This window comes from Prionailurus bengalensis, chromosome D2 (genome assembly GCF_016509475.1).
Source record: "Prionailurus bengalensis isolate Pbe53 chromosome D2, Fcat_Pben_1.1_paternal_pri, whole genome shotgun sequence".
Classification (NCBI taxonomy): Eukaryota; Metazoa; Chordata; class Mammalia; order Carnivora; family Felidae; genus Prionailurus; species Prionailurus bengalensis.
The window spans coordinates 87,516,908-87,535,776 of NC_057351.1; the positions used below are offsets into that span (position 1 = coordinate 87,516,908).

The following is an 18,869-nucleotide window of genomic DNA, read 5'->3' on the forward strand; positions in this document are numbered from 1 at the left end:
TTCATGATGTTGACATATGTTCCTTTTATCCCTACTTTCTTGGGGGGCTTATCAAGAAGTGTGTTTTATTTTGCAAATGCTTTTTCTATATCTATTGATAGGATCATATGGCTCTTATCCTTTCTTTTATTAATGTGATGTATCACGTTGATCGATTTGGAGGTATTGAACTACACCTGCAGCCCAGGAATTAATCCCACTTGATCATGGTGAATAATTCTTTTAACGTATGTGGGATCCGATTTGCTAGTATCTTGTTGAGAATTTTTGCATCCATGTACATCAGAGATATTGGCCTGTAATTCTCCTTTTTAGAGGGGTCTTTTTGTTTTGGAATCAAGGTAATTCTGACTTCATAGAATGAGTTTGGAAGTTTTCCTTCCATCTCTATTTTTTGGAATAGTTTGAGAATAATAGGTCTTAACTCTTCTTTAAATGTCTGGTAGAATTCCCATGGGAAGCCGTCTGGCCCAGAACTCTTATTTGTTTGGAAAATTTTGATTACTGACTCAGTTTCTTTGGTGGTTATAAATCCATCTTCCCACTTTCAATCTGCAAGCATGTTTAGGTCTAAAATGAGCCTCTTGTAGCCAGCATATAGATAGATCTTTTTTTTTTTAATTCGTTATGATATCCTATGTCTTTTCATTGGAGCACTTAGTCCATTGACATTCAGAGTGATTATTGAAAAGTATGAATTTATTGCCATTGTGTAGTCCATAGAGTTAGTGTTTCTGGTGATGTTTTCTTGTCCTTTCTAGTCTTTGTTGCTTTGGTATTTTTTCCCTCCACTCAAAGTGTCCCCCCTTAAAAGTTCTTGCAGGGTGGTTTAGCGGTCACAAACTCTTTTAGATTTTATTTGTCTGGGAAACTCTTTATCTCTTCTATTCTGAATGACAGTCTTGCTGGGTAAATAATTCTTGGCTACATATTTTTTCCGTTCTGCACATTGAATACTTCCTGCCACTCCTTTCTGGCCTTCCAGATTTCTACACAGAAAAGTTTTAACCCCCTCGTGTTGCACATACTATTAATTGATAATCTAACATCTATTCCCAATTACTTCCTTCTTTGCACATATCCATTTATAAAGTCTGGAAAAAGTAAATACTCTCAAATCTCTCTTGCAGATAGGTGTGCCCATGTACTAATCAGTAATAAAACAATTTCAGGTTTCCTGGCAGTTTCTTGGAAAACTCCTAAGTAAGTCTGACAAAGGGGATAGGAATGGTAGAGTAAGAACCTCCAAATCTGCTTCTCTATAAAAACAATGAGGAACACGGAAAATTTGTCAAAATCAAGAATAAACATAACGTCAGAGACCTATGGGACAGCATCAAGATATCTATATATGCATGATGGACATCCAAGAAGTAGAGAAAAAATAAAGGAACAAGAAAACTATTGGAAGAAGAAGTAGCTGAAAACTCCCAAATTTCATGAAAAATATTCATCTACATATTCAAGAAGCTTAACAAACTCCAAGTTAAATAAATTGAAGGAGGGCCACATCCAGATACTCATATTCAAACTGTTAGAAGACAAAGACAAAGGGGGAAACCTTGAAACACCAAGAGAAAAGGGAGTCCCTATATATGAACAGTCTTCAATAAAAATAACAGTTGACTTCTCGTCAGACACCATAGAGGCTAGAAGGCAGTGAGATGATATATTCAAAATGCATAAAGAAAAATACTGACAATTAAGAGTTCTATATACAGAAAAGCAATTCTTCAAAAAAGGAGAGATTGAGACATTCTCAGATACACAAAAATTGAGACAATTCATTACTAGCAGGCCTGTCTTGCAAGAAATACTAAAGGGCACCCTACAGGATAAAATGAAAGGACACTAGACAGTAATTCATTCCACGTGACAAAATAGAGAGCAACAGTAAAAGTAACCACATAGATGAACAGAAAAGGCAGCATAAATGTATTTTCACTTGTAACTCTTCTACCTGATTTAAAAGACAACTGCATGAATCAATAAGTACAAAATAGTATTGATAAGCTATAATGTATAATAGTGTCACTTATATGACAAAAAAAAATAAGAGGAGGAGAGGAAAAAGCTATATTTGGGTGAATTAGTATATGATTGAAATTGTTTGTATTAAATACAAACTAGATTGTTTCAAGTTAAGATGTTCATTGTAAACTCTAGAGCAACCAAGGAAATAACCCAAAGCATAGTATAATATTACACTTAACAGAATTATAAAATAATATATTATATTACATAAATATACTATAATTTAATATAATTTATATGACTATATAAGTAAAAATGAAATTAAAGTATTAAACTTGTAAATATCGATTTAACACACCCACAGAAAATATTAGAGGAAGAGAGAACCAAAAAAGACATAGGACACACAGAAAACTAATAACAAAATAACACATGTAAATCCTACCATATCAGTGATGATATTAAATTTAAATGAACTACACACTCCAAACAAAGGCAGAGATTGTCATAATGGATTTTTCAAAATGGCCATCTTACATTTATCTATAAGACACATACTTTATTTTATGTTTTTTTAGAAATTTAATTTTTTTGAAGTTTATTTATTTTGAGAGAGAGTGTGTGTGAACAGAGGAGGGGTAGAGAGAGAGGGAGAGAGAGAATTCCAAGCAAGCTCTGCACTGTCAGCACAGAGCCTGACACGGGGCTCGAACTCACAGACCGCGTGATCATGACCTGAGCCGAAGTTGGACACTCAACTGACTGAGCCCTATCTTAAACTTTCTGAGGAACCTCTACATTATTTTCCACAGTGGCTGCACCAGTTTGCATTCCCACCAATAGTGCACATGGTTCCCCTTTCTCCACATCCTCACCAACATCTGTTGTTTCTTGTGTTGTTCATTTTAGGCAGGCAGCCTTTTTAAAAAGAAGACTGGTAAATAAACGTTGAAAAAAAATTAAAAAAAAAAATAAAAAGAAGACTGGGATATTTTCCTAGGACTTTATTTCACGTTCCTGCCTCTAATCCTGCAAGAAGTGTCGAAGGTGTGGCTCCCACCTGGAGCGAAACGCCATGGCAGCACACAGGAAGCTGTTTAAAGTTCACTTTACCCAAAAGATTTGTTCACATTTCCCTTTTAAATCTATGCATGGGATTGATACACAGAATTAATACGTGCAAAAGAAATCATTTAAAAAGTATAACAAAAATCAGAAACAACAAGAAAGAATTAGCAGCAAATTTTCTTTCTTAATGGGGTTTAAAATAGGAAAGCTACCTCCGTGATGAGAGTCTGAGACTCTCACTCTTTGCTTTATCCAATTCTGCGTTGCTTGAATATGTTACAAAGAGCATGCTTTACTTTCCTAGTTAAAAAGGTCTCTCTCTTTTTTTATTTTAGAGAGACAGCGCCAACTGGGAAGAGGGGCAGAAGGAGAGAATCTGAAGCAGGATCCACACTCAGTGTGGAGCCTAACATGGGGCTCGATACGACAACACTGGGATCATCCTGAACTGAACTGATCATGTCCTGAACTGAAATCAAGAGTCGGATACTCAACCCACTGAGCCACCCAGGTACCCCTAAGATGGTCTTTTAATCTTTACACACAATTGTTAAACTTCAATAAAGCGTCTCCATGTTGTTTCCTGACAGGTAAATTCCTGATAATTTCCTGACAGTTGATGTTGTTTGGGTGCCAACAGCCGAAGTGGACTGACGACTTAGAGCAGGGGGACCTGGCCCCAACCACAACTGCACCCCTGTGAGGTCCAGACTTCCCAGCACCTGCCCTCAGCCTCCCTTCCTGGCAAGATGCCCAGGCACAGCTGTTCTCAGCCAGTGGGAGCCAGGAGGCCTGCTCCACCGCACACACAGCCTGTCCTCACCCTGGCTTGAATGAGAGCCTGAGAGGAAGCTGACTGTGCCCCCTCCTCCAGCAGCAGCAAGTGGGACAAGCAAACAGGAGAAATGTTGTGTGAACTCAGTGGGTGTCTGACCCAGATGGGCCTTAGGGCAGATTAAGAGGGTAGAGGGTCCAGACAGCTCAGTTTCCATCCTGAGGGGTGCACCTGCCCCCACACTAGCTCTTGGAAGGGATAGCAAAGGCCAAGTGAAACTCACACAGGGTCTACCATCTAACCCACAGTGTCAGTTCCCACACAGGGTCTACAGTATGATCAGCCTTGTCGGTTCCCACACAGGGTCCACGACTCAACCAGCCTGGTCTGTTCCAGCTCAAGGGGCACAGCACAGCTGAGAGGAACAAAGACCACCCCACCCCCCAAACACTGCCAGAGACTCACACCCTTTCCCAACACAGGAGAGTTAACAAGTAAAACACAAGTAACACGGCTGCGGTTCTAAATACAGAACAATCAGGGTCGCCTGGGTGGCTTAGTTGGTTAGATGTCTGACTTTGGCTCAGGGCATGATCTCATGGTTGGTGAGTTCAAGCCCCCTGTTAGGCTCTGTACTGACAGCTCAGACCCTGGAGCCTGCTTTGGATTCTGTGTCTCCCTCTCTCTCTGCCCTTTCCTCACACACACACTCTCTCTCTCTCAAAGATAAATAAGCATTAAAAATGAAAAAAAAAATACAGAACAATCAATAGATTGCCCACATGGCTAATAATTTGAGAGAAAGAAAATGGGTTAGAATTAGGTATATAAGGTACATCCTCATTTTCATATAAATGAAAGTATAGAAGATGGTTTTCATTTTTTTCATCTTTTATCCTACTTTCCATTATACAAAAAATTCATTACCAACATAAAAGTATAAAATTACAATTAAGATCTTCCCTATATCTCCAGTTAGAAGACAGAATGAAAAGCATTCTCTTCATTCTAAACACACATGTGTGCACAAAAGCTCAGTGAAATGCCTAGAAACAGCCCCAATAGGCAGGTGGAAGTTCCCTGTGAAGGACTAATGGTGACCAGAGGAGCAGTGGAGCCCTGCGGTGTTCATGGATAAACAGACAAGACATTGCAAGAGTATAAAATCTGCTCGTTAATTCATTGATTTGAAAAAAATCCAGTAAAAATCCTAATGTAATTGTTTTTTATTTCTCCTTGTGATACCTTTATTTCCCAAGCTGCTGCTTCTTCTTCTTCTTCTTCTTCTTCTTCTTCTTCTTTTAAGATTTACATCCAAATTAGTTAGCATATAGTGAAACAATGACTTCAGGAGTAGATTCCTTAATGCCCCTTACCCATTTAGCCCATACCCCTTCCCACAACCCCTCCAGCAACCCTCAGTTTGTTCTCCATATTTATGAGTCTCTTCTGTTTTGTCCCCCTCCCTGTTTTTATATTATTTTTGTTTCCCTTCTTATATGTTCATCTGTTTTGTCTCTTAAAGTCCTCATGAGTGAAGTCATATGATTTTTGTCTTTGTCTGACTAATTTCACTTAGCATAATACACTCCAGTTCCATCCATGGAGTTGCAAATGGCAAGATTTCATTCTTTTTGATTGCCAAGTAATACTCCCTTGTGTGTGTGTGTGTGTGTGTGTGTGTATGATATATATATATATATATATCACATCTATATATATATATCACATCTATATATATATATCACATCTACATATATATATATATATATATATATATATATATATCACATCTTCTTTATCCGTTCATCCATCGATGGACATTTGGGCTCTTTCCATACTTTGGCTATTGTTGATAGCGCTGCTATAAACATGGGGGTGCCTGTGTCCCTTTGAAACAGCACACCTGTATCCTATGGATAAATGCCTAGTAGTGCCATTGCTGGGTGGTAGAGTAGCTTTATTTTTAGTTTTTTGAGGAACCTCCATACTGTTTTCCAGAGTGGCTGCACCAGCTTGCATTGCCACTAACAATGCAAAAGAGGTACTCTTTCTCCACATCCTCACCAACATCTGTTGTTGCCTGAGTTGTTAATGTGAGCCTAATGTAAATTTTTTTAGAGTTTTATAAAAATTATTCTAAAGAAAAATTGTCCCCTAATTTTCTACAAAAATATACTTTTTTATAATAGATATTAACTTTTTCAAAATTGGTAAATTCTTTTCCTTTCTTTTTTCCTCTTCTGAATTTTCCAGTTGCTTTGACCAAGTGGAGTGGAATTCAGCTCTTGAATTTCCCTCTTCTAGCCCTATGAGTTTTGCTGCTGGTGATTCAGGTACTACTGGAGGCTGCTCAGGCGAACCTGATCAGATGTTCAGAGACTTGCATTATGAGATCTAGCATTTGGCCATGGAGACAGCACATAATTGATGCAGCACATAGACCCTGCCCCCAAACAACACGTGTAAACTTAACGTGAACCCTCCTGTCCAAACCAGTGTCCATGGTCTGACCTATGGGTTGGTTATATTCCCCTGGATGTTGTGTCGGCTGACTTTGGTGCAGATGCCAGCATTCAGTGTTGACAGACCCTGGGGATCATAAAGTGGGTACTGGGATGGAGCTTCTTGGATGCAACCGCTACAGGAATCAGCCTTTGAAATGATGGCCAACAGTAGTTAATTATAAATTAATATCTTGAGCCCAAGGAAAAGGAAGGTGGCATTGGTTGGATGGTTACCCTCCTTCCTGAGGGTGTGTTATAAAAGCTTTGGTTTTTTTCCAGAGCATTCTCACAAGTCAGTAGTGACCCCAAAGTCACCATGGCTGCCCTGGGCATCACAGTTGCCCTGTTGGTGTGGATGGCCACCCTCATGCTTATCTCTGTCTGGAAGCAGATCTACAGCAGCTGGAAACTACCTCCTGGCCCTTTCCCACTGCCCATTATTGGGAATCTTCTCCAGTTGGATTTCAAGAATGTTCCCAAATCTTTAACCAAGGTAGGAAAAATATCATTGATTTGGGGGAGGAGAATTCACGGATTAGACATAATATGTGTGCACTCAATTAATTGTCAGACAGGTTGCTATTCAATACAAGCCTGTTATGAATGAACTGACTGAACAGTAGTATCCAAGAGTGACATTAAAAATATTTAGCTGGTGGTACAGCATGGGCGTGGAGCCCTTGAGTGGGCATTGGCCATGGTCATCCCCAGAGGCCTCTGCTTGAGCCCAGTGTTAACTGCTCTGTCACTGGATGTCTTGGTGAGGCCAGTGTGGCTGGGGTTGCTGCTGCTGTTTGCCACTGCAAAGCACGGAGAAGCCATATATTCACACCAGGTGCACACTGTAGATGCCAGACAACAGGGTGAATAGTGGTCAACCTGTGTGGCACCTCCACCTACAGTTGTTGTGAACAGTGAATGAGCTAAAGAATCTAAAAACTGAATGAGTTGCTAAATCTGTTACATGAGTTCATAAAAGAATGCCCAAGAGCAGTCTTGCCTAGTGTTTGCAATAGGGAGATGTTGACAGTGCTTTGTGCACCATGGAGGATGGACTTGTGGAGGTCAGGACGGTGCTGGCTCAGGGTCCTCCAGTAGCACCCTGGGGTCCAGGACTTAGACTGGGGATAGCAGACAGTGGGGGTGATGGCACAGATGTGGTCAAAGGGGCCACAGGGGAGGAGCAGGAGTCAGCCCACCAAGTTAACTGTGTTCAGGCACATGTCTCCAGGTGCCTAGGTGTGCTGGAACCGCCCTCCCTGCAGAAGAAAGCCTCTATGAGGAGAGTCTTTTCCAAATTGGGCTGGACAAAGACTGTCTTTTCCCAGATCCCTCTGTCTTCTCTTGGTGAATAACAATTTTGGGGGTCAGTTTAAAGCCTGTCCGACTTCTTCCATAAGTTCCCAGTGGCCTCACTTATCTGCTTGCTGGTCTCTGCAGTTGGCAGAGCGGTACGGGCCTGTGTTCACCTTGTACCTGGGCTCCCAGCGCACCGTGGTTCTGCATGGCTATAAGGCAGTGAAGGAAGTCCTGCTCGACTACAAGAATGACTTTTCTGGCAGAGGAGAAATCTATGCGTTTGAGGCACACAAGGAAAAAGGTGAGCCCCACTTCTCAGAGCACCCCCATGGTGGGGGACCAGCCAGGTCGTGAAATACCAGTGATGACAGCCACATAGTAAATAGTACAAGATAGAAAGGTAAAGAGACCCTCGGACAATTCAGGTCCCAGCACATACTGCATTGAAAGCTACCATGACAGACTTGCTCTAAAAAAGGTAGGACCTCAAGCACCCACGCGCTGGTGAGCAGGACAGATGTGTGCTTGCCGAGAAATGCCACAGAGGGAAAAGCCTCTGGCAGTTGAGCTGTGCCTTCCTCCTGCACACATTGTAGCCTCCCGGGTGTAACCTCAGTCCAGAGAGCCTCCACTCACAGCCCCACGTGCTCCAGGGTGTCGAGGCTCCACCCTCCAAGGTCCCTCACCTAAGATGAGGCACTGACACCACGGAGCAATCTGCTGGTCTGTGGGGCTTAGCTCAGCTGCGGTTCGAATTCTCCAATGAGGAGGTCTCTGATACCGCACCTGGGGTGTTCTTAGAACAGGAAGGGTGCTGAGTGCAGCCCCAGCTCACAAAGGGACCTCCACATGATCCTGTCTTGCCAGCCTCAGCACTCTTTATTAGGCAGCCCATGTCTCCAGCGCCCTGGGTTCCCCGTATCTAGAACACACGCTGTCACCTCCTGTTGGGGTCTGGGGACCTGCCTCATTTTTATCTGAGTGATGTCCAGACTGTTGACTCCAATCCCCACCTCCTGTGTCTCCTGGGACATCCTGGAGCTCATAGGGGCACCTGCTCACAACCCTATGAGCTCCCTACCTGCCCCTGCCCACCCCCTTGGACTCACGTGCTTATTCCTTTCTACTTGCTCACTGTCATTTTAGTGAGATTCTAAAGCAGATTGGAAATGAAGCCATGTCCCATGTACCCTACAAAACCCTGCAGGCCCTAGTTTCTCCTGGCTTAGCTTTGGTGACAAACTTCTAGAAAACCTGTATCCATTTTATGCAGAAATTTCAAATTGATGTGCTTCCTGTTGTGTGTGCTGTTCTCATGGTGCTGTCCCCTTATTCCCGTATACATTCCCAAGGTCATACCCTGTCACTATCAGTGGCATTTGACTTTCTCTCTTGGATGTTGTGGGTTTTGCTTCTTTGGGGTTGTCAAAAGCAAAGTTAACTAGTCAGTGTTTGTCATTAACACCACAGGAGCTTTGCTGCCCCACGAGAACAGCAGTTGTGGGGTCAAGGAGCTCTGTACTAGCTCCAGGGAGCCCTTATCTGCCACCCCTGGTCCAAGTCATGGGTCCCTGAATGCAGCCGGGCCAGGGCCACTTCCCATTCCATGGGCTGGACTCAAAGGGGGCTTCATCCCCTCCTGATAGGGGCTCCCAAGTCCTATTTTCACATGTGCCACGTGGCCCAGGCTCTGTACATGGGATACATCTGGTTCCCCAGGGATAACAACGCAAATGTTAATTATCAGCATAATAGTGAGCACAAGGTGCATGTTAATTAAAAAAAATTTTTTTTCATTTCAGTAAATGTTTATAAACCTGTGATGGAGAATCGTTATTGTATCCATTTCAGCCTGTTTTGGACCCCAAAGTCTTGGCTCCTCTGGAATCTCTCCTTCTGTCTATCCCTGTCTTTGTCTCTGTCTCCGTCCCTCTCTACCATTTAAAACAAATTTTTTTTACGTTTGTTTGTTACTGAGAGACAGAGAGACACAGAGTGTGATCAGGGGAGGGGTAGAGAGAGGGGAGCCACAGAAACTGAAGTCGGCTCCATGCTCTGAGCTGTCAGCACAGAGCCTGACGTGGGGCTGGAGCTCACGAACTGTGAGATCATGACCTGAGCCGAAGGCAGTCGCCTAACCAACTGAGCCACCCAGGTGCACCTCTCTCTGCCACTTAAAAATTATCTACCTCCCTGCCTGTCCCTCCTCAGTCACCATGTCAGAGCCAAGGGCTTGGGGGAGGAGGTGAGGGGCCGTCCACTGGGCACTCCCTCTTCCTGCTTTCTCTGCAGCTTCCTGGGTCCTCAGGACTGGGGACCCAGCTCACAGCTCTGTCTTCTGGCCTCCTGAACACACATGCTCTGGTCCCCTCACTTGTCTGCCCTGCAGCCTGGGTCAGCGAGTCTGCTGCTGCCACTGGAAGGTTGAGGCTGCCCTCCCCCGAGGCTGTCAGTGGTCCCACAGACACGTGGGAGTGTGGTCACGTGTGCCATGAGTTCCCTCTGGGCTCTGAGCTGTGTCCCTGGTATCCACCCAGCAGCCTCCGCAGCGTCCAGCAGGGATCGAGAGCTCAGCATACACAGACTTGGTCCCAGGACCCCCAAACTCCATCCCAGCTGTGTTTTTAACCAAATCTAACCCTAATGTCTAAGTAGGCTCTTGGGTGCCATGTACTCTCTGTGCACCCACACCCAGTAGGGGGCCATGCTGTCTGTCAGTCCACCTGTCCTTCCTCACCTCATGCTTCCCCGCAAGGTAGGACTGAGACCCTCAGTCTGGTCTGTGCTTCGTCATCTCACTCCTCCCTGTCCCTCCCATGCGGCCACACTTCCTTCTAGAACATACCTTGCCTTGGCCTTCCTCAGATCTCTTCCTTCCAAGGGGAACATGAGTGAGGTCTTCCCAGATCCAATGGTGGGCAGAGTCTGGGAGCTGAGTGACAGCTCAGGTTTTAGTGAGGACACTTTCTGAGAAGCCACAAAGCTTCAAGTTAAGGTATTTGCAGTGTGGAGGTTAAAAATCAGTGGAAACAGGACAGCTTCTTGGGAATTTTGTGAACAGAGGGAAAAGGGGTGGGGGTTCATCTTGCTGTGCATCTGAGGCTCTGTGTCCCCTGGGGAGGTCTCCAGGCAAAGTGGAAGGAGAAGGCACACTGATGGTAAGAAAGGCGCCCCTCGGAGGGGAAGTGCAGTGGGGAAAGGAGCAGTGGGGAGAGGCTGGGAAGGCTTCTCCATAGCTGGGCATCTTGGGCTGTCACCCTGCCCTCGGCGTGTATTGTGACTGGGTGCTTGTTCCCTCTGCCCTAGGAATTACGTTCAACAATGGGCCGAGCTGGAAGGACACCCGGCGCCTGTCTCTGAGCATCCTCCGGGACTATGGCATGGGGAAGCTTGCCAATGAGGAGCGGATCCAGAGGGAGGTGCCCTTCCTGATGGAGGCTTTCAGGGGGACCCAGGGTGCGTGGGACCAGGTCCTTGTGTGCACTGCCTGGGGCGGGGCGCAGTGTAGGGATTGGTGCGCACTGCCTGGGCAGGGGAGGGGGTCAGGGCCAGGTTGTCAGGCTCACTGAGTGGGGCTGGGGGGGCAGGGCTGGGTCCTAGTGCGCACTGCCTGGAGTGGGTTGTTGGGCCCCAGAGTCATCAGCAGCCGCTGACCCCGACAGGGTCGCGTTACCCTCAGGCACCTCGGGCAGCTAGGGGTCCTCTCCACCTCAGTTGGAGCAAGGGCGCCAAAAAGAAGGGGACCCCCACTAGCTCTCACAAGGCTTTCAGAGTTTGGGCTGTGTTCAGGGCCACTGCTCCCAGGTGCTGGAAAGCCTTAGTGGGGGCGGGGGGAGGGGTAGGTTGGGGCGTAGGGTCCCTGACAGCTCATCTGTGGTCCAGGGCAGCCCTTCGACCCCACCTTTGTTCTGGGCTATGCTCCCTGCAACGTCATCTCAGACATCCTCTTCCGCAAGCGCTTTGACTACACGGACCAAACCGGGCTGAGGATACAGAAGCTGTTCAATGAGAACTTCCACCTGCTCAGCACCAGCTGGCTCCAAGTGAGGCTCCCCCACCCCCTAGTCTGCACATGCCCTCTGAGTTTGGCACAGGACAAGGTGGGGGATTGGGGATGGCGGGGGCCCCAGGCGCTTGGGCCTTGATGTTGCTTCTGGAGACCTCCCCGATGCCCCAAGTTCCCCTGCTGACCATGGGACACCTACGGTATTACGCTTTAAAACAGTACCGCACTAACACGTGACTTCGCACACCCGAAGTTGTGGCACCAAAAAGTTACTGCAAGCCAAAATGTTCTAAATAACACAGTTTGATGGCCATCAATTCAAGTTGGAAAAGTTTTTAGCCCAGGACACATAACCATGTTGCATTTGCAAGAAAGAATAGTAAGATAACTCTCTCTCTCTCTCTCTCTCTCTCCCCCCCTCTCTGTCTGTCTCTGTCTCTCTCTCTCCCCCCCCTCCCCCCCAGTTATATAACATTTTCCCAAGCTATATGCGCTACCTGCCTGGAAACCATAGAAAAGTAATAAAAAATGTGTATGAAATAAAAAGTTATACTGCAGCAAGGGTGAAGGAGCACGAGGAGTCGCTGGACCCCAACTGCCCCCGGGACTTCACCGACAGCCTGCTCCTGGAGATGCGGAAGGTACCGCAGACACCGCGAGTAGGGAAGCTCTTCTGCTCCCTGCTAGGGGCTGAGACTGCTGGGGGGCGGGGCGACGCAGCTGCAACCCACACTGCCCCCGCTGGGCATGGGTGCTCCTGGCTCTACACCACTCTGGCTTCATATGGCCACCACACCTGCTCCCACGGGTGTGGAGATAGGGCCAGCCTGCCTGGCTGGCCTCAAACACCATAGGAGGTCTGCAGTGCCGGCCAGCAAGAGGGGTTTCTTGGGAGAGCCATCAGTGGCTGTGGGGCTGGTGCGTGGGCCCTTCCTGTGGCCCCCTCCAGGCTGTACTTCGTAACCATTTCTGACTTTGATGACTGTGTCTCATTTGGTGTGAAGACCTCCACACTCCTCCTTAGCACATAACCCCCAAATTGTACATGAGTTCAAGGGTTTCCAGGCCTCGCCAGTATTACCTACCTGACGGCCCTCCAGTCCCCCCACTGAGATGGTGACGCTTCTCCTCCCTCCTTTGACGTCTCTTGGGGCTCTAGAACAGCATGTGAATTCTGGAACTGATTTCCCTGGAAGCTGATCTATCACTGGGGTCCTCACTGCCCCACCCTGGTGTCTGGCTTCTTGGTGACTTCCCGCCTCCTGGGAATCAATGGTGCTGACTGTGGACTTGGAGAAGGCCAAGAGCAACCCCTGTGACTCTTGGGTTGTTAGCAGAGGCCCCACAGTTCAGCTCTGGGCTACTGGAGGTCACGGCTCCGCACAGGGGAGAGTCTTACTCCGCAGGACAGCCCTCAGCTCTGTAGAAGGAGCACAAGGCTCAGCACCCTGGGCGAGGGGCACAATCCTGCCAATGGCCAGTTTTGTGGGAGCCTTGGTGCTGCTAACTGTGCGGTGGAGACGATCACGTTTCCACGGGATAGCCTCACGCACACCTGCCCCCTTCCCTGGGAGCTGGCAGGCTTGTCAGGCTCTTTTCTCATCCACCTGAAGACACCCTCTTATAGAGTCCCTGGCTGTCTCTAATATCTGCAGGAAAGATACACCAAAGAGCCTTGGTTCACCTTTGACAACATTGCTGCCACCGTAGCTGACCTGTTTTTTGCGGGTACAGAGACCACCAGCACCACTCTGAGATATGGGCTCCTGATTCTCATGAAATACCCAGAGATCGAAGGTATGCCAAGTAGTGGGCAAAGATTTCGGGGCCATGCAGCCGTCCCACCTGGACCGGTCAGGCTGGAGCACTTGGGCTTTCGCTTTCTGCCTGCAAATGGAAACTGGCATTGCTTGTTAACCCTCAGGGGAGTGAGACTGGAATCACCGGCATGAATTCAATGGAAGTGTTCTTGTATATGACAGGGACATGCCACTCTTGAACACCAGTCCCACCACATGCCATTGACACACACCTGATTTCAGAAACAAAGAGCCAACACCGGTATAAAAATGCAATGCCACCTGCATTCCAGCCCATAATATAACCTATCTATGACAGTGAAAATAATGTCTACCTTGTCCGTGAGCAAGACCTGGCCTCCTGGGCAGAGCAGAGAGAGAGTGCGGGATGGGGCCATGGCCTCCATGGCATAGTTGACCCAACTGGAAGAATGGGGACCAGAAGACGGGATCCCCAGGGAGAAGTGTCCCAAGGCTGCCTGCTCTCCTTGAACCGCATTGTTCTTCCCCAGGGGCTCCTCCTGCACCGGGGCCAGGTGGGGTTCTGAGTGCCTCAGAGGGGCAGGAGGCTTCTGGTGCCACACATGCAGAGAGCCAAGCCCCAGGGGTGCCCGCCCTGGGCATGGGCCAAATAGAGGCACTGAGAGGGCATCAATGTGTTAGTAGGGTGCTGACCTCCCAGGGAGGAAGGAAAGGGAGCCACTGCCTGGGCTGAGGGTGCCCTCATGGCTAGTGGCCAGACCTAGTGTCCCCCCTTCCTCTGGGCTCCACTCCAGGGTGCCCCTCACCATCCCAAGGCTTGTTTGCTACCACTTCTAATAATATGGCTTCTGCTGTGTGCCAGGCATGGGTCTAAGCACTCCAGGACACTGCATACTTACCGGGAGGTATTATAGGGCTTGAGGTAATTTCCCACAGCGATGTGGAATGTGACCTGTCCAGGATCAGATCTGGTCCATCTGACTCCAAGGCCATTGACTTTTCTGTCTCACAGAAGGCTGAGGGGTGAAGGAGCTAGAAGTCCCTGGAGGAAAGTCTTTTACAAATCTGAGAGAACTTCTGACCAGTCTGTACCAGGGGGACTGTAGACTGAAAAAGTGTTTTACATGGTTAATTATGAGTAACTTACGATATAGAGAAAAAGAAAATAAATATGACTGAGAGCCCTACGCTACTAAAAAATGTAACATGTGTTAATGTTTCGCAGTATCTGCTTCAGAGCTCTTGGAATGAACAGGTTGCAGAGCCAGCCAAAGCCCCTCCTTAGGCCGCCCTGCTGCCCACCCCCAGACTTGGCAGTGTCCCGGGACTGCTGTGTCATCTCTCTGCTCGACTTCATACACTCAATGCTTGTTAAATGTCGGCATATGATCCACATTGTGTGTTTTACATCTTTACCTGGGAACCACATGGCACACAGTTTTGTGATTCACTCAACATGTTGTGAAGGCCCACAGGGAATCTCAAGCTCAGAGAGGCCCAGCCCAACTCAAACGTTGCTGTTACCTCTGCCAGGAAGAGAGGGACACCCAGACCCTGCTTCCTAGTTCTTCATGCAGAAGGCCATGCACATCTGTTTCCAATCTGCCTTCCACATCCACACTTCCTGAAACATGCATTGAACCAGCCTGGGGTAATTAATAACTAATGACGAGAGTTTGCTCCAACTAGAATTTGTATTTTTCTTTTTAGAGAGCACAAGTGGGGGAGATGGACAAAGGGAGAGAGAGAGAGAATCTTAAGCAGGCTTCACGCTCAGTGTGGAGCACGGCTTGGGGCTCAATCTCTTGACCCTGGGATTGTGACATGAGCTGAAATCGAGTGTCAGATGCTTAACTGACTGAGCCACCCAGACTCCCCATCCTCCAACTGGAAGGTCTTAAGACCCTCCTGTTCTCTACTCCTGGCATAATGACAAGAACTGGATTAGCTATGATCAGCTAGAGGCTAACATGCGAGAAGCTTAAACAGACTCACAGAGCTTGGCTGTCTTGGCACTTGTGGTGCCCAGCATGCCCTGGAGCACTGCTGACAGTGTTCCATAAGCATCTGCCAGATGGGTGGGGGCATGGGTACTGAGCCAGCCTGGAGTCGATCCTTTACATCTGTTCGTGTTGTGGCAGAGAAACTGCATGAAGAAATCGACAGGGTGATTGGGCCAAGCCGAATCCCTGCCATCAAGGACCGGTTAGAGATGCCTTATATGGATGCCGTGGTGCATGAGATTCAGCGATTCATCGACCTCTTGCCCTCCAACCTGCCCCATGAAGCAATCCAGGACACAATGTTCAGAGGATACGTCATCCCCAAGGTCAGATGTGAGCCTGGCACGCACACGCTGAGCACTACCCCGCCAGCACATCAGCCAGCCTCCAAAGGGCGGGATCCTTTGGGTGGACGGACGTGGCTGAATGGTGGGGGCCGGGCCAGCGTTCCCACCTGCAGAGTGCTGCTTCCCAGCAGTCCTCACATGGGCCTGGTGATGAAGAAATGGAGAAAATCTGGAAAGGGGACCCTGGGACAGTGCCTCGGGTTTGTGGTATTTCCCAACCCCAGAAACCAACAATGGTACAATCTTGCCCAGGGGTCCTCCTCTGATGAGATTACAGCTCTTGTCACCATTTAGACTTGACCCCTGACTGCCTTCCATCTAGTCCTTAAGCAAATGACTTCCCCAACTGGAGGTCCCGGTGGAAAGTTCATGTTCTGTTAACTTGATGGACTGACATAGGCCTTTGCTACTTCTAGGGTACGGTCGTGGTCCCAACGCTGGACTCCCTCTTGTTTGACAACCAAGAGTTCCCTGATCCAGAGAAGTTTAAGCCAGAGCACTTCCTGAATGAAAATGGAAAGTTCAAGTATAGTGACTATTTCAAGGCATTTTCTGCAGGTAAGAAGAGAGCAGACATAGCCCCTTCCCCGGGGAGCTGCCCTGGTTTTTGCTCTCTGCCGAGGCCATGCACCTGCACCAGGACTGGCTTCTGGCTACATGTCGCAGATGTGTCTGTCCCTGGTTTGTGCTCTTTGCCATGGCCGTGAACCTGCACTGGGCCTGGCTTCTGGCCACATATCCCAGATGTGTCTGTCCCTGGTTTGTGCTCTTTGCTGTGGTCATACACTTGCACCAGGGCCTGGCTTCTGGTCACAACATGTCCCAGAGATGTCTGTCCCTGTTCACAGAGCCCAAATGACATTCTCTTACTGGAGGTCCTGGGAATGAGATGATTTATTATTTCTGCAAAGCAGATACTTCATTCAGTGCTGAAACCCTTATGTATTTAATAGGACTTAGTGAATGTCTTTCAAAACTCTAGTACCTAATTCTCCATAATTTTAAACAAGGGTTAATAAGCAAAATCTAATGTTTGATTACCTGGACTCATCATGGGACCATCTAGCCCTCTCTTGGGCCCTTGGCCTCATTCTCCAGGGTCTTTCCCTAGGGGTTGGTGGGAGGGAAGATCATATAACCAGCTCAGTAACACCCAGCGTTAGAGTGTTTGGCTTCCAGCTGTGGCCCCGCTTCTTTCCTGTAGGATGTCAGGGTGAGCACTGGACAGAGATCACTCTCCCAACCTAACGTATGCTTATGCTGCTGAGTCCTGGTGACGGAAGCTGTATGAAGGCTGGTCCTGGAATATGTCTATCACAGATATTCTTATACTGAAATGTGTTGTGTGCTTCCTTTCAACAGACAGAGAGGGGTCAGTTTTGCTTTAGGGTGACAGTTTAGCCACAAACTCCTCCCCCCGACCCCCTCTGCTGCCTCGCCTGTAGCAGTGCTGCTGTGTCTTGAGGCTGCCTCGGAGTCTCAGCAGCACTGTTGTCACTTGCAGGAAAGCGGGTGTGTGTTGGAGAAGGCCTGGCTCGCATGGAGTTGTTCCTGTTCTTGTCCGCCATTTTGCAGCACTTTAACCTGAAGCCTCTCGTTGACCCCAAGGATATCGATCTCAGTCCCAGCACAATTGGGTTTGCCAAAATCCCACCCCGTTACAAGCTCTGTGTCATTCCTCGTTCGGGTGTGTGAGGCACACATGCCCTGAAGACCCCTGTCCTAGGCTCTTTGATGCAAGCCTGGAGACTTCCTGCTCTCCCAAATCCCCTTGGATGCCTCCAGGAGGACTCTCCCTGCACGGTCTCATCAAGGGCAGTCAGGGCTTCACCGGGAATAAATTGGCTCAGAGATGCCGCTTTCCAGAGTCACATTCATCAGACAGAATTTGACAGCCAAGTCCAAAACAGATTGTGTAAGACTAATTAAACAAATTGAAACAATTGATGACCTAGTTGAATCTGTATTCGAGTCCCTGGAAACAAGGGTGAGTGAGACCATTGTAGTGTAAACACCTCTTCTGGGAAAGCAGAGCTACCCAGTCACCAGGGTTCACACAAAGCAATACAAATGCTATTGTGTACTTTGAAAAGGGGGAGGTAATATACCTTTGAAGGCCTGTTAGCCACGTCTAAAATATATCCCCTACCGTCTGTCCCTAGGACATGAAGTTATCCCTTTGGACTCACTTGTCAGCATTCTTATGGGCTATATTTTATGATTAAAATATGACTGAAAAGTCAACATAGACATCTGTTATCATCTCTTAACGTTAAAATGTGACTTTGTACCTGGAAGAAAAAACTCTATGCACATGGGGACCTTACATGAAATGAGGCAGAAATGAGGAAATCATTTATCAGCTCAGTGCATTAAACAATGTTGTGAAACAGAAGAGGAATTTGGAACAAGAGCTTTTTGCCCCCACCCCACTGACACACACCAAAGGTCCTTTTGTGCTCAACCTTCAGGCCCTGATTGACTGTGGGTGTGCTAGAAGCCCCTCCATGAAATAGAGGATGAGGGCTGCACAGGGTGGTGTGCCAAGCCTTTGGAACACCGTGTGGCACACAGAAATCCTGCTTAAGTGTTCCTGAATAAAACGAGTAATGTTTCAAGGCCAGCACTGTAGAATCCTTCAATCTCTCTCTGGCTAACCCTCCTGCCTGCCTCTTGTAAGAGTCCTGTGACTGTGGGGAATAAGTTTAAGAATTCTCTGAGCTTGCACCAATGGGCTAACAAGGCTTAGGGTGGAAAGCCACCACAGGGCAAAAGTGTCCAGCTTAGAATGAAGCATAGAGTGGAAAGCCACCTCCACAGGACAAAAGTGTCCAAGAACAGGTATGGGCAGAAAGCCTCTGCAGCAGGATGAAAGCACACAGAGGTCTTCATTAGGTAAGACAAAGCATAGGACAGAAAGCCACTATGGGGTGAAAGCGCCCAGAGCTAATTAGCAAGAAACACACCTTGTGGACTCTGAGGTAGCATGCTCTATCTGCCTTAGCCCCTAGAAAAGTTAAGATAAACAGACACAGTGCCTGGTGCCTGCAGTAAACGGCTATCTGCTCAGAGCGGGGGTTTTGATTTGTCTTGACCCAAACCCCTAGAA

General features: G+C 47.5%; 1 protein-coding gene across 1 annotated transcript; it reads left to right on the forward strand.

The window, feature by feature from the left end:
* The first annotated feature begins 6,603 nt into the window (after nucleotides 1–6,603).
* Nucleotides 6,604–18,383, forward strand: LOC122493427 (cytochrome P450 2E1). Its single transcript, XM_043597983.1, has 9 exons — nucleotides 6,604–6,817; nucleotides 7,765–7,924; nucleotides 10,930–11,079; nucleotides 11,506–11,666; nucleotides 12,094–12,270; nucleotides 13,285–13,426; nucleotides 15,552–15,739; nucleotides 16,177–16,318; nucleotides 17,265–18,383. The coding sequence occupies exons 1-9, from the start codon at nucleotides 6,641–6,643 to the stop codon at nucleotides 17,453–17,455; spliced, it is 1,488 nt and encodes a 495-aa protein (XP_043453918.1). The 5' UTR covers nucleotides 6,604–6,640; the 3' UTR covers nucleotides 17,456–18,383.
* Nucleotides 18,384–18,869: the final 486 nt, after the last annotated feature.

Excerpts from the sequence above, each read along its gene's own strand:
- LOC122493427 (XM_043597983.1), top strand. The coding sequence starts at position 6,641 with ATGGCTGCCCTGGGCATCACAGTTGCCCTGTTGGTGTGGATGGCCACC. Across the intron at positions 13,427-15,551 it reads GAAATACCCAGAGATCGAAG|AGAAACTGCATGAAGAAATC; the intron begins GTATGCCAAGTA and ends GTGTTGTGGCAG. Across the intron at positions 16,319-17,264 it reads TTTCAAGGCATTTTCTGCAG|GAAAGCGGGTGTGTGTTGGA; the intron begins GTAAGAAGAGAG and ends TGTCACTTGCAG.